General features: G+C 38.7%; 1 protein-coding gene across 1 annotated transcript in view; it reads left to right on the top strand.

Annotated features, from left to right (window-relative positions):
• The window catches only part of rxfp1 (relaxin family peptide receptor 1), a 180,392-nt gene extending 169,586 nt beyond the window's left edge, over nt 1-10,806 (top strand). The window contains exons 20-22 of the mRNA XM_061726495.1: nt 6,340-6,750; nt 8,441-8,659; nt 10,290-10,806. Coding sequence (XP_061582479.1) covers nt 6,340-6,750; nt 8,441-8,659; nt 10,290-10,696 — 1,037 coding nt within the window. The 3' untranslated portion in view covers nt 10,697-10,806. The remainder of the gene's footprint in view (nt 1-6,339; nt 6,751-8,440; nt 8,660-10,289) is intronic.
• Nucleotides 10,807-25,431: the final 14,625 nt, after the last annotated feature.

Below are 25,431 nucleotides of genomic sequence, written 5' to 3'. Positions count from 1 at the left end.
TCAACATGCAGAATCTGTTTAATCTCCAACTCAACATTCTTCCAGAAATCAGTGAGCTTTGGGCAGTCCCAAAATATATGTGTAAAGTCCCCAATCAGAGCACATCCTCTCCAACACAGCTCAGAAAATATTGCTGTATTTTGATGTGAAAAAACCCGTCAAATCACGCTTCCACATAGATAAATGCAGGTAGGATGATTTGACAGATGAAAATACCCCATCAGATCACGCTTCCACATAGACCACGCTTCCACATAGATACTAGAAAGTCAGATCCCGAGTCATCATACACATTTTTATAGTAATCTGCAAAAGCTTCAGCTATCTCCTTAGGCTTTAGCACTGTTTGTTTAGAGTGAAAACATGTTTTAAATATAACTGTACATCAGGCCTCACACAAAACTGGAGTCAAAAGTGAAAGACCACAAGATATCCCGGACTAATACTAAGCAAAAGAGGAAAACATAAGCAAGACTCAAACTCAGATTTAAAATCCCAAATTCCATGATGTGCTCCGGTGAAACAAATCTCTGCAGGTAAAGTAACTTAACTACGGTTTACTAGAGTTTCAGAGCCTCAAACAAGTCAATCAAATTCCAATGTAAATTGTTTCAGTGTAGGGGACACAACAAGAAAAAAAAAGAAAATTGTGCCATTGGTCAAATTTGATTTGTTGGATCGGGCAAAGTACTGAATTTCTAATTTTGTTCAACAACAGTAATCTTCCAGACAATGAAGCCTCAGGGGGTCACAGGCCAATGTTTTTTTGAGCCCATCCCAAGCCCAATAAATTGCTGAGGGTTGTGTCAGGAAACCCATGTGAAGTTAATCAACGTTTTTGAATTAAGATTGTCATTATGAAAATATAAAACTATCGGAATAGGCTTAATTAGGTCAGCTCAGAGAAGCTGACTGCTAGGTGTCACATTCTTATCACATGTTAACAGATGAGGGCTGCCCTTCCTGTGTTCCGTTAAGGGTTTGGGCTGTCCAACAACTGTCCCATTGTATTTTTAAGGTTTAAGGAGGTTTTGTCAGGGGGGTCGACTGACAGCCATCTCATTGTCTTTAAGTTGACCATCTCATGACAACAAAACCCCCTTGAACATTTCTTAAAAGGATGTCTGTTGCTCTGCACACCACAGATAAGTTACTTACTAACTGAAAAGTCATAAGGTGTGACTTTTCAACTATCATCTGATACCATGTCTGTGTGACAATCTGTTTCTTGTTTTTGTCAATTGTCCATCTATACATTCACTGTTCCAAATATGGTCAAGTTTCCTGTCCGTTTTACCAATAAAAAGCTTCCTGCAAGGGAGGGTCTTTGGGAAGCATTTGCTGTCAGGGGGCTGCCTCTGTCAGTATTGCTTTCCCCTCCTGCAGGAGCACCTGAAAAATCATTCCATAGTCTCCGGTGTCTTTTTCTAAGTTAATTAATGTATGTTGATGATTTAGAAACCTAACACCCAACTTAACAGCCAACCAAACTTTACATATGAAACACAAGACCCATAAACTCCAACCCAGATCATCCGAGGCCCGGGTCAACAATGACCACCACAAGGGCCATTGACCTACAGGGTGCTGATGGAAACTGGGCTACTGTTGGTCAAAGAAGGAGAGAAGGAAGGCATGTCCATGGGCAGAGAAAAAAAAGAGGAAAAAGCAAGGGATCATGGCTGAGGGCTGGGACTTTGAATGTTGGGACTACGGGAGACCAGGTGCTAAGGTTGTAAAGCTAGAGGCTTTGGAACAGGGTTCAAGCTTATCATTATGTGGAGCAGAAGACAAATGTAGTTGGAGGTATCTAGAAGGAGGAACGTAGGAATGTTCTGGAGGTGAAGAGTGTCAGATAGAGTGATGAGTCTGAAACTAAAAATGAAAGGTGTTCTGTTCAGTGTGGTAAGTGGTTATGGTGCACAGGTGGGATGTGAGTTAGAAGAGAAGAAGAAATTCTAGACTGAGGTAGATGAAGTGATAGAGAGTATCCCTAAAGGTGAAAAGGTGGTGATTGATGCAGACTAGAATGGACATAGTGGAGAAGGTAAAAGAGTTGATGAGGAAGTGTTCGGCATGTTTGGTATCCAGGATAAGAATCCAGAAGGACAGCTGGTGAAAGACTTTGTAAAAAAGGATGGAAATTGCAGCTGCAAATACTTTCTTCCAGAAGAGGCAACAACCGACATCACCAGAAGGAGATCAGTGACTGCAGAGTATTGTTAGGTGAGAGTGTAGCAGAGAGTTGTGTGTTGGTGAGGAAGATAATAAGGACAAAAGCAGAGCAGAGGACGAAGTGGTGGAATCTGAAAATAGAAGAGTGTTGTGTGTGTTTTCAGAGATAAATTGAGAGAGGCTCTGGGTGGTCTGGAGATGCTTCCTGGACAGCTGCAGCTAATGTGATTAGAGAGACAGGGGAGAGAGTACGGGGTGTGTAATTGGGTACGAAAGTAGACAAGGAGACTTGGTGGTGGAATGAGGAAGTACAAGAGCATTTACAGAGAAGTTAGATAAGAAGAATTTCAATTCAAATTCAAAACTGCTGTTTTAATCCCCAAAGGGAAATGAATTAGTGGAACAGAATTCAAGACATTAGACAGGAGTACAGGGAGATGCAGGGTGAAGGTAGAGTTGGCAAAGGGCAAACAAAGGGTGTATGATGATTTGTATGCTATGTTGGACAGTAAGGTGGGGATATTGATTTTCACAGGTTGGCAAAGCAGAGCGATAGAGATGGTGATGTACAAAAGGTTAGGGTGATTAAGGATAATGATGGAAATATATTTACAGGTGACAGTGGTGTAGTGGGATCAGGGGCCAAAAAACTGTTTCATAGTTGGGGGGGACAATAAACAGTAAAATCTTAGAGAATAAATCCAGGGACAAGGAATAAAAGTTTTAGCCTTCCTTTAATACAGCATTTTGACATTTTCAACTCTATCTCGCAAACAGGCAGAAGACCTTTCTTAGAGTAATACAAAACAATGGTATTAGGTGGAAGGTGGCAATAATACAGCACATCTGACATAATACACTGCAAAAACCCAAAATCTTAACAAGAATATTTGTCTTATTTCTAGTTAAAATGTCTCATTTTTAGTTAAAAAAAATCTCATTACACTTAAAACAAGACTCATCACTGGAAAAAAACAACAATTTTCACCTGTTTCAAGTAGATTTTCACTTAAAATAAGTAGAAAAATCTGATTTTACTGTTTATTATTATTTTCGATTTCGGTTTCGGCCACAAATTTTCATTTTGGTGCATCACTACTAAATACTACTGCATTGTTCCAAAATTATTAATTCTGTCTCAAATTATTCTAGGGGGGGACAGCTTTACTAATGGGGGGGACTTGTCCCCCCTGTCCCCCCCGGGATTTTCGCCCCTGAGTGGGATTATGGAAAGAGTACTGTGAAGAGCTGATGAATGAGGAAAATAAAAGAACGAATAGCAGAAGAGGTGACCAGTGTGGACCAGAAGGTAGCACAGATTAGTAAGGCTGAAGTGAGGAGGGCATTGAAAAGGACAACGACTGGAAAGGTAGTTGGTCCTGATGATATTCCTGTGGGAGTATAGAAGTGTTAAAGAGAAGTGGCAATAAAGTGTTTGACATGGACATTGAGCTAGATCTTAAATAGTGAGAAGATGCCTGAGGAAGAGAGACATGCGCTGGCGACAGTTTTTAAGAACAAGGGAGACATGCAGAGTCGTTGGAACTACAAAGGAAGAAAGCAGCTAAGCTAAAAACAATAAAGTTATGGGAAAGAGTCATGGAAGCTAAACTAATGGCAGAATTGGGCATTATGAACAGCATTATGGGTCACGCTTGAAAAAAAGAATATGGCGAATGCAATATATGCTTTGAGGATGTTGATTGAGAAGTACAGAGAGTGTCAGAGGGAACTACATCGTGTCTTTGTAGAACTTTGCAAAAGCTTATGAGAGGGCGCAAAGAAAGGAGCTTTGGGATTGTATGAGGAAGTCTGGAGTAGCCGAGAAGTATGTTACTGTGGTGCAGGACATGTACGGGAGCTGTAAGAATGTGATGAGGTGTGCTGTAGGTCTGACAGAGGAGTACAAGGTGGAGGCGGGACTGCATCAAGGACTGGCTCTGAGCCCCTACTTGTTTGATATGGTGATAGACAGGCTGACAGATGAGCCATAGACAGGAATATCCAGGAACTAGGATGTTTGCAGATGACATTGTGATCTGCAGTGAGAGGAAGTGGAGGTAAATCTCGGGAGGTGGATGTATGTGCCCTGGAAAGGAGAGGAATGAAAGTTAGCCGTAGGAAGACAAATTACTTCGGTGTGAATAAGAGGAATGCTGGAACGGTGAGGCTACAGGGAGCAGAGATAAAGAAAGTGGATGATATTAAGTACTTGGGATCAAAAGAGAATGTAGGAAAGAGGTGAAGAAGAATGTGCATGCAGGTTGTAGCAGTTGGAGAAAAGTGTCAGGGGTGACATGTGATAAAAGAGTATCAGCAAAGATGAAAAGTGCAGAAGACAATGGTAAGACCATTAATGTTTTATGGTTTAGAGACTGTCGCACTGAGGAAAAGACGAGGCAGAATTGGAAATAGCAGAGGTTAAAATTTGGAGGTTCTCTTTAGGAGAGATGGGGATGGATAGGATCAGAGGGACAGCACATGCAAGACTTTTAGGAGATGAAGTCAGAGAGGCCAGACTGGTTTGGACATGTACCGAGGAGGGATGGCTAATACATCGGTAGAAGGATGACGAGGTTAACAATGCCAGGAGGGAGTCCTAGAGGAAGACCAAATAATTGATTTATGGATGTAGTGAAAGACGCAATGAAGTTAGTTGGTGTGAGAGAAGGGTATGCAGAGGATAGGGTTAGATGGAGATGGATAATATGGCAAACCCCTCAAGGGAACAACTGAAAGGAAAAGAAAAGAGCTGAAATATTCAAGACATTGCAGCTCTAAACCCCAGAAACATTTTTTAGCAAACAGAAGTGCAGTCATTCACAGGATGTCCAAAAATTCCAATACATTAAAGCATGGTATTCTAGGGGATTAAACTTAGGTGGTAGTATATACCGGCCTGATATCTCCATTTGCCAAATAGAAAGCCTTTGACTTTGAGCCAGTGGACTGGTTTAATTGTATTCTCACTTAAAGGGGACCTATTATGGCACCTTATACCTATTTTAAACAGGCCTTGAATGTGTTAAAAACAAGCTTTTGATTGTTTTTGGTAAATAAATTAGAAATTCAGCCTCTGAGCCATGTCTTTATCTTCCCAGTTTCTAACCTCCTTCTCTCTGTGGGATTCTGAGTGGGCGGGGCTATGATAATGAGGCTCTGTGCTGATTGGCTGCCTGAATGACGCGATGCACCGCTACGAAAAAATGGCGGAAGCTCCGGCCGGCGGAGTTAGTTGTGGGCGTGGTTTCACGCATTGCTCCTGTCGTGATGTCACGACGGGAGCAGAATCTGAACGGCTCATAGAAGTCACATGACACTGGACGGCTCATCCGGGCGGCTGTACAGACACTGCAGAATTTGGTTGCTTTCCTCCTTCTCTGAGTTGGCAGGCAGAGGGGAGACCTCTTTATATATGTTAAAGCAAGAAAAAACCTGTTTTTCATAATAAGAAATAAAGGAAATCACACTGAATTCCCCTTGAAAGCTGCATTATAAAAATGTACTTTATAAAATAGTGCTGGTGGGTTTATTTGACATTCAGAAAGATGACAGTGTGCCACATCTGTTTGTTTAAATCAGTGGTTCCCAACCTTTTCCATCTCAGGGCCCACTTTTATGTCTCAAAAATGTCCGCGGCCCACCTCCGATTTTTTTTATTCTCCCTGTTGCTAGCCAGCTATCCATCTTTATACTCCAGTTTCAGGTATCAGCATCAAACGTAAATAAGTCAAGTGCAATGCAGTCCCGCTGCAAAGTGGTCCGACCAATAACAACAAAAGTTCCTATCGCTCATTTGCTTGTCACATGTCTAATACTTGAAGGAAAACAAAACAAAATAATGAAATAATATTTAAACATTTTTAATATCATTTTAAACATAACTGAGTTTTATCATTTAAAACATTATTCTGTATATTTTTATATAATTATATTCCCCCCCACAAAAATCATACTTTTTTGGAAATGATTTGGCGGCCCACTTGCAATACCTTCGCGGCCCACCAGGGGGCCGCGGCCCACAGGTTGGGAATCACTGGTTTAAATGACTCAAGAGGTTCAAATACAGCTTAAAAGTTAGGTTTTCATTCAAATACTTTTGAAAGATAATCAGTCAGTAAATTGTCTGAATTATTTTTAAACAACAGCTGCCTTTCCTTTCAGGTGCAGACGGGCTGATGGGCATCTATCTCTTCATGATTGGTGCGTATGACCTAAAGTTTCGAGGCGAGTACAACCGGCACGCTCAGGCCTGGATGGACAGCAGCCAGTGTCAAGTCATCGGTTCTTTGGCCATGCTGTCCACGGAAGTGTCCGTCCTGCTCCTCACCTATCTCACTCTGGAGAAGTACATCTGCATCGTGTACCCTTTCCAGTACTTGACTCCCGGCTGGCGGCGGACTGTGACCATCCTGCTCGGGATTTGGGTGTTCGGCTTAATAGTTGCCTTCCTGCCGCTGGCCTGCAAGGGCTTATTTCGCAACTTCTATGGGACAAATGGAGTCTGCTTCCCCCTGCATTCTGAGCAGCCGGAGACGCCTTGGGCTCATGTTTACTCCATTGTTATTTTTCTTGGTGAGGATTTGCACTCAGAATCGTCCTTCATGCTTGTTTAACTGTTTACCGGTTTTTTCAATGAACTAGCTTTGAAAAGTTTATTCTCAACGTGCAGGCTCCTGGTATACTGAGTGTATTTATAATTATTTGTAATTGAATTGTATTGATATATAATAATATAATATGTATACAGTATATTTTTGAGGCTAAATAATCAAGGAACGATTAAAAGAAATAACTGCATGTTGGATAGCCTTGCAGTAACACAACTTATGATGTTACATGCAGCATCAGCAGGCTTATTGACAATAATCACAGCCTAATTGTATACACACACCTCCACTATATCTGCCCGTATAAAATCCATATAGAGGCATTGGAAATCTACAATATTTTTCTCTAGCCATCTCTAAGTAAACCATGTGAAACTATAGTCGCAACGGTCCCACTCTAACCTTGTTAATGCGTCAAGTTCCCCATAACAGTCCACAAAAGAAATGGTTTATACTTCCATTTCCTCGCTCTCTGTATTCCTTGTGCCCCTTATCATCAATGTCTCCACTTAAACCTGTCTGGATTTGGGTTCTTAAGGAACTTTCATACCAAAAAATATAACTACAATTATACTTATGTGAAGCAAAGCATTCACTGCACTCTCCAGGAAACAAGTTCAATACAGTTCGTTTTTATCCAGTTATATTGCATTTAATTCAAGTATTACATCAGTATATTTAAAACTGATGTAATACCAATTCATAAAAAAGAAAATATATACAGTATATAACCTGCTGAAGAATCTGACAGATTGTGTTGAATCTTCACTTTGGTTTAAACCGAGTCCAGAGTAAGTACAGAGTGACTGATGAACATGAAGAAACCTCCAGGAGACCCAGATTCAAGGAAGGTGGCAAAGCGCGTTTGGCATTGTGTTCCAGTTTTAATCAACTAGTCAATCAATTCATTTATTAGATGCCATTTGTCAATGTATTTCGATTGGCTGTATCTTAATATCTTTTAATGTTGTTTGCCGCTCATGTCATTACAGTTCTGGTGCACAGCCAACGACAGTACTTCAACTGGAGCAATATTTTAGAATGATTTTTTTTTTTTTAATTCTCGTTCTTGGCCAGTCTTCAATCATTAGCTGAGATTGGACGGATAGATGAGCTACTCCCACATGTATAGTTAACACCTTTCTTGTTGTCACGGTTACTCAACAGATGTTAAAAAGTGCCAGATTTAAAAAAAATATATACATATATCATATATATTTTAATATATATTATGTATTTATTTTCTATATATATATTTTTTTTTTATTAAATGTGAAGGGCAGGGGGGGTCTAGGTGGGGGTGGGGGGTGACATCCGCTGCTAGTCTGAAACGAAAAAAACACAGGGAAACGCACACCGGGCACACAAGCCTTTGAGATCTGTAAGAGAGAAAACAGACAGACACGAGAACAGGCAGAGACATAAGCAGGACATGTATAGTTAACATCTTTCTTGTTGTCACGGTTACTCAACAGATGTTAAAAAGTGCCAGATTTACCAGCAGGAATGGTTTAAGCAGCACAGCATACCAGTTGATGTGAGAAAAATGTGCAGAAAATCTCAAAAATATGCACATTTTCTCATTCAGTACAAATATGAGCTGTGACAGATGTAAACAAAAAAAATCCAGACACTAATCCAAGATCTTTCTTTAGGTCTCAACCTGGTGGCCTTCCTCGTCATTGTCTTTTCATATGCAAGCATGTTCTACAACATCCAGAGAACAGGCACCCAGACCACAAAGTACAGCAACCACATCAAAAAAGAGGTGACCATCGCCAAAAGGTTCTTCTCCATCGTCATTACGGACTCCCTCTGCTGGATCCCCATTTTCATCCTCAAGATCCTGTCACTGCTGCAGGTGGAGATTCCTGGTACAGTAAAACCACTGCAACTATTAAAAGCAAAACTCCATTGAAAATCGACATTTTGAATATAAAATACACCGGGTCCTGAAAGGTTTTCAGAAACTTTGATTTATTGCTAGTCACAGATGTTTTAATGTATGCCTATAAGTCGTGATGCTTTAATGAATGCAAGCAAGCAAACTCCCAACAGGCTGCAGGTAGCACACAGTGCTCTCTCAACTGCAGGAATTAAAAGAGATAACTTGGTACACATGCATGGATTTGAATTATTTTTCTAATTCTTCAAGCAAGAATCTAATATGAACTCCTCATTAAAGATGGTTACAGATATAAATGGTTGTGCAAACTCTTTTGGTAAAGATCAGAGTAGTGCCGATATAGAAAATTTGGACATTAGCTTGACATTTACATTTGCCTGCAAGTCTCTTAAGGAAGGCAATTTAAGTGATATACTGTACAAGTGGACTTCATTCCTAACATGCATCATATACATCCATATAGGTTTCCATTTTTATGCAGGGTAAGAGATAAAGACTGTATTAGTTTCCCATGTATGTGATTTATCTGAGCTGAGGTTTTTGATTTCCCCATGGAAACCTCCAAGCAGCTTGAAAATCTGCTGGCAGTTTCCACATCTAGATGCAGGGCTGTAGCACGTCTATGCCTCTGCTGTCAACATTAAAGTTTTGAATCACCGTATCTGAAGAGTTTGATCACTAAATTATTCGTATTTTTTATCTTAAATGAATTATTATGTATATGTGTTGTTGTTTTATTAATTAAGATTAATTAAATGTTGCCTTTTATCTTTTGAATTGTATTACTTTCATACACCACTTATTACTTTTTATTTTAGTTTTGCTGTTACAGTCTTATCCTTTATCTTAATATAAACATGTATATCAAGTGTATAATCGGCAAAAACCCAAAGTGTAGACATTTCTGTAAGCAGCGTGATTAATTTATCTTTGTTCAATAGTTTTAGAAGATGTGATGGTACGACAGGGACAAGTGCATTATTACAGAGAATAATATTTTCAAAATAGTTTCCAAAAAATATGAACCTAACTGGGAGTTAAGTAGATTTAGATCACATGTAAAGTGGATTTGTAGTCAGGGACACATGCCAACGATGGTCAGGGGGTCTGGAATCAAAGCTGAGGAGCTCTTTAGACTGAGATTATCATTCTGTGTTCATCTGGCAAATTTGTTTGACATTGAAAAGTAGATGATGCATCTTTGATGCAAACTTAAACATGTTTTATGCCTGAATCTAACCAAAAAAAAGAGAAAAAGAAAGACAAAATGAAAAAGTTGTCCGTATTAAAAAGTGTCCCAGACCTGGAGAAGCTTATTCATTTGAAATGCTCCAGACATGTCAGAGGTTTGGACACAGTAAATGTCACTGGAGCTGACTCATCCACGTTCACCGTCAGCATGGTCATCTGTAAAGCAGCAAGCTTTCCAGAGCTACTTGTTAAGCTTGAAAAGTGGGAATTTTCTGTGGAGTATTGTTTATTTATTTCACTTGGATTTTTTTTTTAATGTTGCAATTGGCTTTTGTTCTGCTTGAAAAACCTTTTTTCTCAGAAGAATACAGGTCTTTCTTTCTTTTTCTGAACCTCTCATCTGGCAGGAACCATCAGCTCTTGGGTCGTCATATTTATTCTGCCCATCAACAGCGCCCTAAACCCCATCCTGTATACTCTTACCACGCGGCCTTTCAAAGAGACGATCCTGCAGGTGTGGGCCAACTACAGACAGAAACGGCCCCTGCTCAGCGGTCACCCTCCGCATCATCCGTCGCTCACTTGGCAGGAAATGTGGCCTGTGCAGGAGAACAGTCACGGCGTCGCTCCGGGTCATCCACCGCAAATGAAAGAGGCAGCACCCAAGCTCACTCCTGTGGAGAATGCCAACGATGGATATGATGACTTTACCGCCGGCTCAATACAGCAGCAAAAGCAGCACACGGTCCTGTCAGGAAGCTCGCAGAAACGAACACTGACACACACGCTCGCACAAACCAACAAACTCCTCTAAGTGTCTAACAGCCGAGCTTCAAGGATCTAATCGCAGTGTCTGTTTGTAAGAATGATTAAGGTTCGTTCATCTCAGCAATTGATATTTATATGATAAAAAAAAAACACTATTTATTCCAGTATTTGTGCACAGTTTTGCCTTTCTGGTCAGTGGCCCTTTAGTATTTCTAAGCGAAAGGGTGACGACACCAGGCCGTATATTTAGCAGCAATTTAAAAGACATGAATACTGAGATCAAATCCAACAACTGTAGTTCTCATAATGTATTAGCTGTGCTTCTGTGGCAAAGAGTCTTTTAAAAATGTGTTGTCACTAGATTCAAGATTCACAATACTCTCTCTCTGGCTTAAACTTCGTGGATGTTAGTCCATTTACAAACCCAATCTGCAGCCACATTACCACATTTAAAGTCAGGCCTGGTTCAGACGGGCATTAACATGCATCCTATCCAGTCACAAGTGGCCGAGGCCTCATGCTCACACCTGGCTCGATCAGACGGGGCATTCCTGCTCTACATGCAGATAAATGCACATTTTTTCTTACAATACCAAATTGGTTGGTATTTTTAATTACCAAAGGCAACAGCAGGAAGTAACCAGGCCTAACTCTCCAAATCAGTGTGTGTATAATACAAGGAAAGCTCTGTCACAAAAGCAAAGAAGGAATCAAAAGACAAAGAGCTGTATTGCAGCTTTTTTATGTGAAATCAGTCATCGACTAATGTCGTCTGACATTAGTTGAGCAGGAGGTTCCTGAATCTGTCCCAGCATGCTTTGCAGACTACGAAAAGATGTGGACACAAGTGTCCCAGACCGCCTTCACATGCATCCTGATCAGATCTAAACCCATCCTGGACGGTGTTCAGACGTTGCATTAGCGGTGACTCCTTGTGATCAGATTTCCAGTCATGCATTTTAACAGAAGTTCAGAACATCATGAATCACGCTTACGTGACATGCACACATGAGCAGGAGCCGGCTGTAAACTCCCTTGGATTAACCTTGATAACAGAGTGCTCCAATAAGGATTTTTCCTTTTGTGCATGAGGGTAAGCTGCTACTCTGGTTGGCCATCCCTCTATCCAAGAATTAGTCTAATTCCTCTGGTTTGGACTTTGATTTTCCAGCGGACAGAACCAACGAACGCAGGAAACACCAGTCAGAGAAACAAAGCATGTGACGCAGGTGGAGTGATCACCAGACTAGTATCAACAAAAGACATCCAGAATAGTTAGGAACAATCAATGGTGAGTGTCTATTGTCGGTTTTGCAGTCAAAACCAGTTCTGCAGTAATCTTGTTTGTTTTGAATAGTGCCCGCATAATGACTTTAAAGAGCCAATCATGAAAAAAGATGGAAAACATAAGTCGTCCAGTTTTGCCGACTGCCACATTTACAAACTAACATTTTCCATTACTGAGGGCTAAACTCACCGGATTAGTTGAATACCAGGTGTAACCATGACGACAATCTTAGCTTTCAAAAAGCACCTGCGCTGACGAACCTGACAAGAACAACCATGAAACAGCGTGACTCCCGACGTTAGTGCTGGGCGTTACTGACTGAGGGAGTGAGGGGCGGCTTAGAGAACCAGTACCTGTTAGCGAAGAGCTGATGCCATCGGAAATGGAGGGAGAAATGATGACAGCTCTCTTTGTTATCGACTGGGCATGGAAGCTCAGATGAAGCCGTTTGGCGGCTTCTTTAATTTCACTTACTTGTGATGCAGCAGACATTCGATGTTGTGATAAGTGGTATAATGGCTTTGGCTTTAATGACAGCGCTGTGAGTAATTGTTAGAACTAACAAAATCATTGAATGCGGAACATTGCGCTTTGCCTTGAAAAAAGCTGCTGTTTAATATTCTTCTTGCAGTTTTCACGGTGTTCAAAGTATCTTTTTATCTATGTGAACATAAAAGTGTCATAATTTTTTTATAAAGACCAATTAAAGGAGTGGGAATATTTTTTGGCGGAGTATTTATGAAGAAGATAGTTTATAAGAGACACCAGCACTTTGGATATTTATAATATGATATTGCAGAGTTGATGAATCTCAAAGAGACGTAAATTTCCTAACCATACTTTCCATTCCATCTCTGGACTGAGATTTGTCTCATTATCCCTAATTCCCATGAAAATGATACATAAATAAGTAATCTCATTGATTGGTGTAGTTGTTTGAAAGATTACTGATATAGCTGCTTTCTCTCCATGCAGATATCCAACCACAAAAATAACGATTTTTAAATGTTTATAGCCAGTACTCGAGTTGTAAAAAAAAAAATCAGGGGGGATGGTGGATTTTATCATATATCAGATAATTTGTGCTGATTACAAATGATATAATATATTACAAATAATAGCACTGACCAAAACACCTGCAGAAATACTGCAGGAATGACATAGCAGCAGTTAAATGCAGCCTTCTGTAAGCTTTAAATATCCACTGGGCTTACATCAAATACATCAAAACACAACAATAAAAAACAGTTTATCAATATGCCTCTGTCCTTCACAGGATAAGTAAAATTGATCACTGCAAAAACTCAAAATCTTAACAAGAATTTTTGTCTCATTTCTAGTTAAAATGTCTCATTTTAGTAAAAAAAAAATCTCATTACACTTAAAACAAGACTCATAACTCTAAAAAACAACAATTTTCACCTTTTTCAAGTAGATTTTCACTTGAAATAAGTAGAAAAATCTGTCAGTGGAACAAGATTTTTTTTGCTTGTAATGAGAAGATAAATCTTGACCCACTGGCAGATTTTCCTACTTATTTAAAGTGAAAATGTACTTGAAACAGGTGAAAATTGTCAAATAAGTTATTTTTCTGGTGTTATTTTTCTGGTGATGACTCTAAATGTTGAAATAGCAGTAATACCCCATTCATTGATGAAATGACATAAGGGATGGAAAGGGGGGATGGCAGTTTTACAGGGGGGATGATTTGGACCGTTTTTATTTCAGGGGGGATGCCATCCCCCCTCAACCCCCCCCCCCCCCCCCCCCCCCCCTCAACTCCAGTACTGGCTATAGCACTTTGTGTTGAAAATACCACAGAGACACAGTACAAAAGCTTTCTCTTCAGCTGTGTTTGTACAGCTCTGTTCATAGCAGCTGGTTTACAAGGATGGAGAGGGACACGTCTCCACTCTTTGGATATCAGTTTATAGCTTTGCTGCACCTTGCAAACATAAAGCTGCACATACATGAAATAGCTCTCCAAGCATGTTATTATTATTATACGACACCAAGCCTGAGAGCTCACACCCGTGCACTCAGCAAACTAATAGAAATCTGCAGTTGGACCACAAATACTGAGGGGTGTCCCTCTTCTACGCACAATATTTAATTTTTTTAATGAGAGCTGTACTCATAGGACATTAATCGCTCATTTGTGAAGTCAAGAGACCTATATAACTACTGAGAATAAGTTGTGATTAACTGTTCTCTGAACCGGATCTGTCATGTAGCACTGTCATGAACCTTGTGCTCACTTACTGACATTTTCAGACCTCAGTTACCCCAAAAAGTGACAAGATTCTGTTTGTTCAAAGTCACAAATGTCTACCCCTCCTTTAACTCGTATGTTTGTCTTTTTCATACTCTTGAACAATAAGGGAAGTGTGTCGTTTTATTCTGTGACTCTGCCCAGACTTTCTGTTATCTGTTAAAGTGAATTCAGGGTTCCTGGCTAAAGATAAAGATCACTACTTCCCTTCTCTGTGACATCACATTTGCGGTTATCTCCACACTTTTTTGCTTCTCTGGAAGTTCCTCTGGGTTGGGTTACGGTTACGTTACTCTTCTTGTCACATCCTCACTCTCAGTATCGTAATTGGGGCTCTACCCAGGACAAAATCAGTTTACCACACACACACACACACACACACACACACACACACACACACACACACACACACACACACACACACACACACACACACACACACAATGACTGGAGGAATGTGGTATACAATCCACAAAAGATTTAGATTTGCATCAACAATGACAACAGTGTTACTCCGGAAAACAGTTGATCCTCAACAATTTTGAGAAGAAAAAAAGCTTGAATAATTTATGAATGTTATTAATGAAAAGCTAAGAGTGTCTTACACTTTTGGTTCCGATGACTGTGAATCTCGAGTGTACGTTTAATGGCTTTTACACTTCTGTCTGTTTCCTTGTTTAAATAAACCAGTGGTTCAGAAGCTGAATCCGGTCCCTGTTGTAGCATCTGGTCGTGGCGACGGCAGCAGCAGCGGTGAGGAGCGAGATATGAAGCCCTTACAACATTAATTACACTACTTGGGTGTTCTCTTCTTCTGTGATTGAACATCTGAGCCTGGAGTGCACACAGTCTGTGCAAAGGAAATAAAATCTAAGTTGGTGGAGAAATAAAGCATCAAAATTTCCATAGTAGTCCTAAGGCTTGCTCTCTGCCTTTGAGATAGCTTTTACGTTTTCACAGACTTCAGCCGTCTCACTCACAACAATTCAGAATGGCTTTTCACTGCTCACTTTTATGTCTTCTTGATTTCTTGATTGAGGTGGTAGCATTCATTTGACTCAAATAGGTGCTTATAGAAAAAACATTTTAGTTTAGTTACACTTTAGTTGGTTCAACAAACTCGCTGGGTTTGTTTATCCTGCTGAGAACCAACTCACATCACATTTTGTTCAACTGCTAAACAGCTTAATGTAACTCCTGAAAGCTGGACGTGTCAGTATAAATGCAAAGCATAGTGTTTGTGTGTCTTTTATTATTCGTAAAAAAATGTTACAAAAGAAAAACCCGGTGCAATCAGGGGAAACCATTTTCACACTTTAACGTTAGTTAAGTGGAAACTTTCTTACAAGTATTTATTCAATTAGTTGAGTACTCGGAGGGATTAGCTCAAGAATTCAGGAATATTGTAATGTGGTTCCAATTATATCTTGTGACTCAGTCTCTGAGATGAATGGGAATTAAAATAGACAGTGCATGTAATTAAGGCGTACAGATTTATGAAGGGACTTTTCCTTGAGGCTTAGTGGAGGATTTGGTGTAAATGCGAGAAGCCTAGAAACATGTCATTGTTTCACTGAGTGGCGACAGATATGATCATTCATGTACAGTACGTGATGATGCCTTTCTGCTCAAGGCATTTTTTTCATCCAGCAGTGGACTTGATGTGGGTGTATTTGGGAATTTGAAGTGATCTATGGTGTAGATCATCACAAAATGAAAGCATATGAAAGCGCGTAGATTCTACAGGCTTTCATACGTTTTAATTTTGTTGCCATCACATGTGAGTTCATCCTAGTTTTGACATTTGCAGCTGCATTCAGTGTTGGGAATTGCATCGTTTTAGGTGATAATCCTTATGGAACATATATATATTTCAGGTTTCCAGTAGCAAGCTCAACGAAAAACAGACACTATGGCTTCACTGACATGAACGATCACCAGCAGAGGGATATGGAGCAGGGATTCTCAGTATCATTAATGCAAAGCACCAAACACCAGGCGGAGCGGATATCATGTAGCTGTGGAGGCACGGGGACAGAAAACAGAAAAATAACCTGCCTATAGTTTCACAGCCCAAATGCTATAAATATCAAAGCTGCATGTTATTTTTCTTTACTAAGTCTGTCACCATGTTTCCATGTGGCTTTAACACAGTGTTTGTGAGTGGGAACACCTCTCCGGTCCAACCAGAACAACTGCTAGCTCGCAGACACGCAGTGGTGTTTAGGAAACAATGAGGATTCATGCTGTGTTCCTGTGAGACATTGAATGTGGCTCCACCAAGATGACTTTTCCGACTGTGAGTGAAACTTCCTTGAATATAGTGGATGAAATGAAATCTGAGCTGATGTGTGTGAGGCTGCTAGCATGCTGATGATGGTATTTGGCTCAAAGCTCAAACCACTGTGTCTTGGGACTGACAAAGTTGTCAGTAAAGCCGTGGTTGGCAAGTGTGTGTTTTGGAGCATACATTTAACGTATAAAATCAGCAAAATATGCTCATAAAAAACTCATTATTCATGAATTCTGCAAAGTCCAAACACTTCTAATCTTCTAGTTTGTTTCGAATGAATTCACATTGGGGTCTGTTGGGTTTGGAGGTCTGGTGAAGACCTCAGACTTTACTTATGATCTTTCAGGCCTTCATTAGCATCCTTATTTATTTTTGGGGGGTTGTGCTGTTACTACTTGTTTCCACTCCCTTCTGTGCACATCTGGCCTGAGGCGTAATATTCTCTGATGCAGTATGTCCCTTAGGTGTTGGTGCATCGATCCAGCAGCGCTTTCATCTGCCCCTGTTGATATTCCTACTTTGAAAAATGTATGAAGTTTCAAGATCATTTGTGAGATAGACAGAAAGCCAGGCATATAAACAAATAGCTCTGAAAGAAAATGCACCCACACCAGGCGGGATAAAATAACTAATAACTGTTACTCTCTTTGCCTCCGAGGACCAATATCAGCTCGTCTTCATCTGCTGCTATCCATCTTCTCTCGTGTAGCTCAGGCAGGCAGGCGGGCTGAGAGCTGGGTCTGAATATAACGGCTGCTTTTATGGCATGTATACCCAACATATCATTCTAAATTACATTTTTGAAGAACAAATTGATTGATTTTAAATTGATAGCTGTTTTTTATTCAGTGCAGTACTTAGAAATATTCCACTTCTGTGTTTTCTGTTGTAGATATTACACTTGTACTTTTTTTACAGTCAAAATGATTTGTCCAGTAATGTCTTGTGGCTATTGCCTGTATATTACATGTGTTGTGATATTCTTGTCACATGACTTTATATCTACATTAGATATGCTTTGCGCTGTAAGTATTAACTGATTACAATGCACCAGCTTAAACTCTGGTATCATGATACTGGCGTTTGTTCTTCTCACTTTCCTTTAGTATTTGCAAGTTCATCATAGTTCTTAAAGGCTGCCTCTGTGCTCAGAGAAAGGATAGCTTAAGAGCCACATACTGTTACAAAAAAACTTTAATTTGCAGCTGGAAATGTTGAATTAGCAGACATTAAGAACAAATTGATTTTGTTAGAGCCATTTCATAATCCATTTGACAATAAATTCAATGTCATGGTTGCGTAATTAGCACTGAGGAGGAGGAATCAGCTCCATTCTCTGCCCCTTTCAGGTATAAATTAGACAAATCCGACTGCATTTCAGAGTCCAATATAGAAAAATTGCTCCTTCTCCAACCAGAAATGTCTGGAAGAACTATATTGAATGTAACATATCAAACACACCCAATATGGTGAAAGAAGAATGTATTTGATTTGAACGTGTATGACTCGTATAAGGTGTTTGGTGCTGGTCTTTTTTTATTTATGTATTCCTTCTTTTTGTTTTTTTTTTGTATTTTTAACATCCTATTGAGATGTCTCCCAGCTGGTCTGGGGATTTGAACTTGGCGTCATCTCACCAACCCTCACCACGTTTACCATGCAGTACATTTTTACACTGTGATCTATCACAAAGGCATTCGTATGATAAATACGATACAAAACTCTTCTGTGAATACTTTATTCAAAATATAGATTTATGTGAAGCTTTTTTTAACATTGTGAATGTAGGAATGTATTGTAAACATGACACAGAGAAGAGACTGATTGTCTTACCGACGATTTGTGAATAAAATGTATGAGCCACTTTGTGTTTACATTGTGTTCCCTTTCGATAGTCCATGTTTACACGCTGAAAAACTACAGAAGCCAACCATCTTATCGTGACTTCATCATAATACCAGAATTGATTGAAAATGTAAAAAATAAACATTTATCCCACAGGTTTGTGCCAGGCAACGTGTGCAGCATGGATCAGCTACTTGGCACCGTAGACTCTAAAACAGTAGATGAAGCATCCAGTTACATGGCCCATTGGTTTCTGAAAAACGGTTTTGGAGCCCATCTTTCTTCATAACGAGAAGCTGATGGGAACGCGCCCATCATATCTCAATCAAAGTTGGCATTGGCCTCCAGCTCTTTCAGCCAAACCCCGACAAAATATCTGCAAAGCTGCCATCGGATGTTTACAGCAGAATAAACCATTTAAAATGTTCATCGAATCCCTGCCAAAGCTGGGTTAATACAAACTGATAAGGAAGTGATAACGGCTTGCCTTGGGCTGATCCAACTGTCAATCGATCATATTAGAAATAAATATAATGCTTTATAAAAAAGTTCTCCTTGCGTGGTAAAAAACAAAAAATTACCTCCTATGGAAGTAATCCAAGACTGAGATTGAACCCTGAAGTCGGCTCAACTGCCTTAAAATTGCTTTTTGATTCCACATTCACAAAAAAAACAACAAAAAAAACTGACAAAGAAAAGCCATTTACTGAGCCTCCTCATTGAAGTGTTTGGGAGTGGAATGATCATTTCATGTCTACCATCTTTTCAAATTCTACATCTGTCTTGTACTGGAACTATAATTTCTAATGTGGACTAACACTTTAAGAAGCATTTTAAGTTAAACAGACTGACAGACATGAAAAGCGTCCTGATAGTGTCCATAAAGCCTATTTCCCTCAAGGGCAGCTGAAAACTTTAACTCTGTTGGTGGAACTGATGACACTGACCGAGCTGCTATTGGTGAATCACCTAGACATCTCCTGTCAATCCCTTCTGGCCTGGACTGTCTGTGTTCATGTTTCACACTGTAATGATACCAGTGAGAAACACAAATATGGATTTTTTTTTTCTGTTGGGCTATAATTTAGAGACAACAACCAATCTACAACCTACTTATTTTTTCTTGGAGGAAGCATTCATTCATTGTAAAATACTCTACTTTTGTTTTGCATATTATCTGGCTGTATGGGCCTTAAAAGGGATAAATATTAAGAAAATGTAGTGTAGGGTGAGATATGTGTCTCATTTTGTTAAGAAAATGTAGTCATTCGTGATATCAGGTTTAAGTAAATATTCTGGAAAGGTGATTTATCTGATATTTCTTGGAAGCCAGAGCTTTGAGATCAAGCTATCCTCCAGTTTCCGATCAAACCAAAGAGCAACAAGGTATAAGAAGCCATGTCAGCATTTACATCACATGGATATTAACACCTGGATAAACTACTCCTAAGCGGTGTCTGTTTTTAGGAGAAAAAGTCAGACTCTTGAGTTTCTTAATATTGGCGCCTGAACCTGCTTCAACGTTTATAGATTTTAAGGTATGATAAATGATGATCCATTCATAAGTCCAACCATCCATTCTTTATTTTCTCCCCTCAATCCTATTCAGGGTTACAGGGGTCTGCTGGAGCCCATCCTAGCTGTCGATGGTTGATGAAACAGTCTGGACAGGTGTCTGGGCTTGATAAATGTACAGTTTTACTTAATTTCTTTCCATGTAACTGTCCATCCATCAGTCATCTATGCCCACATCTTCCTAGTGAAGAACACATGGGTCTGCTGGAGCTTATCCTGGGTCTCTAGGCAAAAGGCAGGGTGTGTACCTGGCTGGGAGCAACCCTGCCTTCTGGATATAGATGAACAAACACATGCACCCCTAAGGGGAATTTATTACCACTGATTAGCCAAGAATACATTTAACTGTGGGAAAACATGCAAACTCCACATAGAAAGGCACTGACCAGGATTCAATCCAGGTAGTCTCAAGTTCCATTTTCAAATCATATCTGTTCCACTTTTATGGAGATTAAAATGTTGCATGTCATATATGTTAGTAAAGGTTTACAATTTCTATAGGTTGCAAAGAAAGATGATGGCATTACTTAAAGGAGCATGAGGCTCCTTTTAAGAAATGAGACTCTCTAGCGCCACCCTTCACCACGACGGCCGTCGGGGGTACTGCAGCCAACAGTGAAGCCGGTGTCGGTGCTTTTTTTTCCCACCTGCTTTTTTTTTATCGGAGGTCTCCCGTACGTGATGACGTTCCGTCTTGTGATTGGCTTTTGACCGTTTGCGTGAAAAGACCAGGAACAGAGTGACTACAGCAGCCGAGAGAGAGAGAGAAGTCATTGAAAGAAGGTTGTGTCGTGAACAGCAGTTATATGTTTCTTCTCCCTTTTACCTCCACTATGATCTGCTGCTTCTGACTTTACAGAAGTGTATGTCTCTATATGTCATTGTTGAATCTGTAAATGTCTAAGCAAAATAGTCATAATACATTATATAAATATAATTAAAAAAATGTAACGTCAACTAAGCGCTCACTGATTAATCCGCAATTGCCAAAAAAGACGTTTTTAATGTGAAGACATGGTGCAAAACTACCTTCCTAGCTTAACATGGCAAAAAAATACCATCGCGGGGAAAAAATGCACACTTCCGGGGAAAATATTTCAGCCCGATACAATCTGGTACTCACACCGGCACGGTGGGTTTGGAACGCTTCCTCTGACATTATTACTAGAAAACTTAAAACGTATACGAATTTTTTTCATAAATCCTGCCTCAATCCTGCCTCAAAGCTCCTTTAATATCTATAACACAATAAGATTTATTTATCTTGGAATCATCAGATCCATAAGCGTGAAGGAATAAACTGAGTATACTGAAGTACATAAATATCATTTACCAATCCTATTAACTAACAATTACATGGCACCTACTGGAATCTTAAGGCCAGAACAATTAGCAGTGGTCTGACAATTTCTCATCTCCTTAAAAAGAAAAGGGCAAATCAATGTATGAACACTTTGTTCACAGTGCTGCTATGTTGCAATGGTCTATCTTCACTAGTATAGGGCTTTGTTGTGCCAACAACACTTGTGGTGACACTGATGACAGTAACACCAAGCCGGTAGGGGTTTCTATAACAACAGGATGCTTTACTGATATCAGCTATTGGGTAGACCCAAACAGTTGCACACCAGTACCGCAAACATATATTAAAAATAACAAAGACCTTTTCATACATAAGAGGTTTTAATGTCTAGAAGGTTAAACAATGAAACTCAATAGTAACTCTTGTATATACCACTCTAGCAAAGTTCTTTTTTTTAAATAATAATATGAATTATTATATTAATTAAAATGTTCAATATCAAAATGGCACTGACATCTTCTCAGTTTTTGTACAGTTAAATATTAATAAAGAGCTATTTATTCAGGTAAACAAAGAGCTATGTAAAATAACTTCCATGATTTTTTATGCAGTTACGTCTATGCATTCACAGAAAATTGAAAAAGACTGGAAAAAAATGCCCTGCTCTCTCCTCTCAATTTGAAAACATTATGATAATTAAAACATTCATGGGAAATGTTTTATTAGAACAGACATCGCTGAACCCCTCGTGGGACGTGTGTCCTAATAGTGAGCTGCCTCGTCCCAGAAAAAATGTTGTGTTCAGTCTTAACATGCTCAAATATTTGGGAAATAGCACGGATGAAAAAGCAAAAGAAATGGATTTCCTTTTATTCACTTTGTAAGAGCAACGAAAAACTGATTTCAGCCTTATATTCAAGGCCTGAACATGCAACACTTTTATCTGTGCACAACTTTGATGCATTTTCTTGGACATCTTCAGCACCGGACAGCTACGCTTTTGTCAGCGCACCACTGGAACATAAACAGACCTGATAAATGCCAAAATAATGAACCTCCTCAGTTTTAACCTGGTGTTAGTGACGAGATATTATCAAATCTTGTGGAGTTTTGTTCACATTTCAAAATATCACGGTTTAGGATTTTTGCTGTGTTGTTTTGTTGAGATCTTCGTTCCTGGTCCTCGAGAGCTGCTGTCCTGCATGTTTTTGATGTTTCCTAGCTTCAACACACCTGATTCTAAATAGTGTTCGTTACCAACTTGTCATCAAGGCCTGGACAGTTCTGTTGATGACACGGTCATCTGTATCAGGGTGTCGTGAAGCAGGGAAACATCTAAACATGTAGGACGGCGCTCTATATTATAATAAAAATGTTTTATATTATAATCAATTGTTATTATAATCCTTTCATCTTTGTTCACAGTCTGGCTGTGTTTCACTCTTGGATGTAGTTACTGATTTACAGATATCCATCAACTTATTTTATTACTTCCCTCAGTATTTATCCATTAAGAGTTTCCTGTCGTTTCTTCTGATCATTACTAGCTGCCTCAGCAGTGCCTGGGATCGTGAGAGAATAAAGATTTTATTTTACTGTCTTCCTGCTTCTACCTGTGAGTGTGCATCTTAGTCTTGCATCTAGAATGCTATTTCCAACTCATTCTCAGGCTTCTGTGTCTTTGCATTCATTCCTTTGTTTATTATTATATACTATTTCAAATATGTGTGGAAATATTGTTGGTAATCCAAATGTGTAACACCACAAGCCGAGAGTATAAGCTGCAAGCCAACTTTTACACAGCAAAATAGTTAAACTAAAGTGTGATTCTTAAAAATATTTTTTGCAAAAATGCTTCTCTTTGAGGTCAGCTGCAGAATTTTCAAACACCAGTATGCATAATATTGCTCCATGGTGTAAAACATAACAGTTTCACATTTTACATTTCACATAAATTGTGCAAGGAGTTTTTATTTTCCAACATCACTGTCAATCGCAGCTATAGTCCAGAACTGAGGAAAACCCTGACGGTGGGTTACCTTCCATCCCGATACATTTTTATGTATCGGGATGTATATACTTTCTATTTTGTTTATTATACCTTTTTAATTCTAACTTGCTAGAAATGTGCACATTCAGACATGACACTTTGTACATCCTTATATGTGCTCTGTCAATTTTAGTTTTTCTTTTAAAATATTTTGTATATCTACATATATTATTTCATTGTACACTTCCCTGTGTACTGCCTGTGTACTTTTTACTCCCAATTTACACCTATATTTTTGTATTTTTTTCTTTAATCCACAGGACTTGTCTGCTTCTATTTACTGGAATGTGCAAAAGCTGCCGGCACTGACAATTCAGATCAATCTATTATATTATCCATCCATCCATGCATTTTCTATACCCGTTTTATCCGTTGCAGGTTCACGGGGGTCTGCTGGAGCCCATCCCAGCTCATTACAGGCGAGAGGCAGGGATACGCCCTGGACAGGTCACCAGTCTTTTGCAGGGCCACATATACAGAAAGACAACTAGGCATACTCACACTCACACCTACGGGCACTTTAGAAACATCAATTAACCTAGTATTCATGTTTTTGGACTGTGGGAGGGAACCCAAATTATATTAAATGATATGATATGATATGATCAGTGGTGGACAGTAACGGAGTAAATTTACTTGAGTACTGTACTTAAGTACATATCCAGAGGATTTGTACTTTACTTGAGTATTATATTTCTTTGGTACTTATTACTCTTACTTGAATACATTTCCAAGACAAATATTTTTACTTTTACTTGAAAGAATTTCTAGGAAGGCTGAAAAGTACTTGTTACTTTCAGGTCTGCTCTTTTTTCTTCTTCCCTAAAATCCTATTGGACACAAGCTGTTTTTGTCAAAGGAGGAGACCTATCACAGTGCACGCTCTCCACTGGGATGTACGTAAAGCGGAAATACGTCAAGCCTCCTCAAAACGATACCGCCAAAGTAGCCTGCGTTTGTCAAGACATAACTGCAACAACGGCTACGCCTGCGTCAGGAGAAGAAAGACAATCCGCTGAGTCGTCTGAGTCTGATAATGAGCCGGACTCGGAGCAGGGACTTTCACAAAATCCTTGGCCGTATCTTAACTCAATGTTTGAGTTCGACCGAGTAAAAAACGAGGGCACAGACAAACCACAGACATTTATTTTCAAATGTTTATTGTGTCTGCCGAAGCAGAACTACCTCTCTGCTTTCAACAACTCAACATCGAGAAACAAGAGTTAAAAGATCCTTAAATTAATTTAGAAAAAATATAGTAATTTACTGATGTGGAAAATAAGAAATTTACTCTTACTCTTACTCTTACTTTTACTTAAAGTAAATTTAAAAGAATTTACTTTTGGATACTTAAGTACCTTTAAAAGCAAGTACTTTTCTACTCTTACTCGAGTAATATTTTGACTGAGCTACTTTTACTTGTAACGGAGTAAATTCTGACCAGTAGTATTTGTACTCTTACTCAAGTACTGGGGTCGAGTACTCTGTCCACCTCTGGATATTATATGATATGATATTATATTATATTACATTACATTACATTACATTATATTACGTAATATTTATTATATTATATTATATTATATTATATTATATTATATTATATTATATTATATTACCTTATATTATATGACATTACATTATATTATATTACATATATTATATTACATTACATTATATTATACTACATTATATTATATTATATTACATTATATTACATTATACTATATTATATTATACTATATTATACTATATGATATGATATTATATTATATTATATTATATTATATTATATTATATTATATTACATTACATTACATTACATTATATTATATTATGTTATATTATATTACATTACATTATTATAGTACATTATATTATATTATATTATATTATATTATATTATATTATATTATATTATATTATATTATATTATTATATTACATTATACTATATTATATTATACTATATTATATTTTACTATATTATATTACATTACATTACATTACATTACATTATATTATATTATATTCTCTAAAAAGGTTAGGGCGCCTCACAAACATATATCAGATTTATATACATCATTACTGCTCTTTTTAACGGCGGTAGCGACACGAAAGTGTTTTCAGATCTACACTGGCGCGTCGCTGACGTC

This window comes from Cololabis saira, chromosome 7 (assembly GCF_033807715.1).
Source record: "Cololabis saira isolate AMF1-May2022 chromosome 7, fColSai1.1, whole genome shotgun sequence".
Taxonomy (NCBI): Eukaryota; Metazoa; Chordata; class Actinopteri; order Beloniformes; family Belonidae; genus Cololabis; species Cololabis saira.
This window is presented reverse-complemented; position numbering and strand designations above follow the sequence as displayed.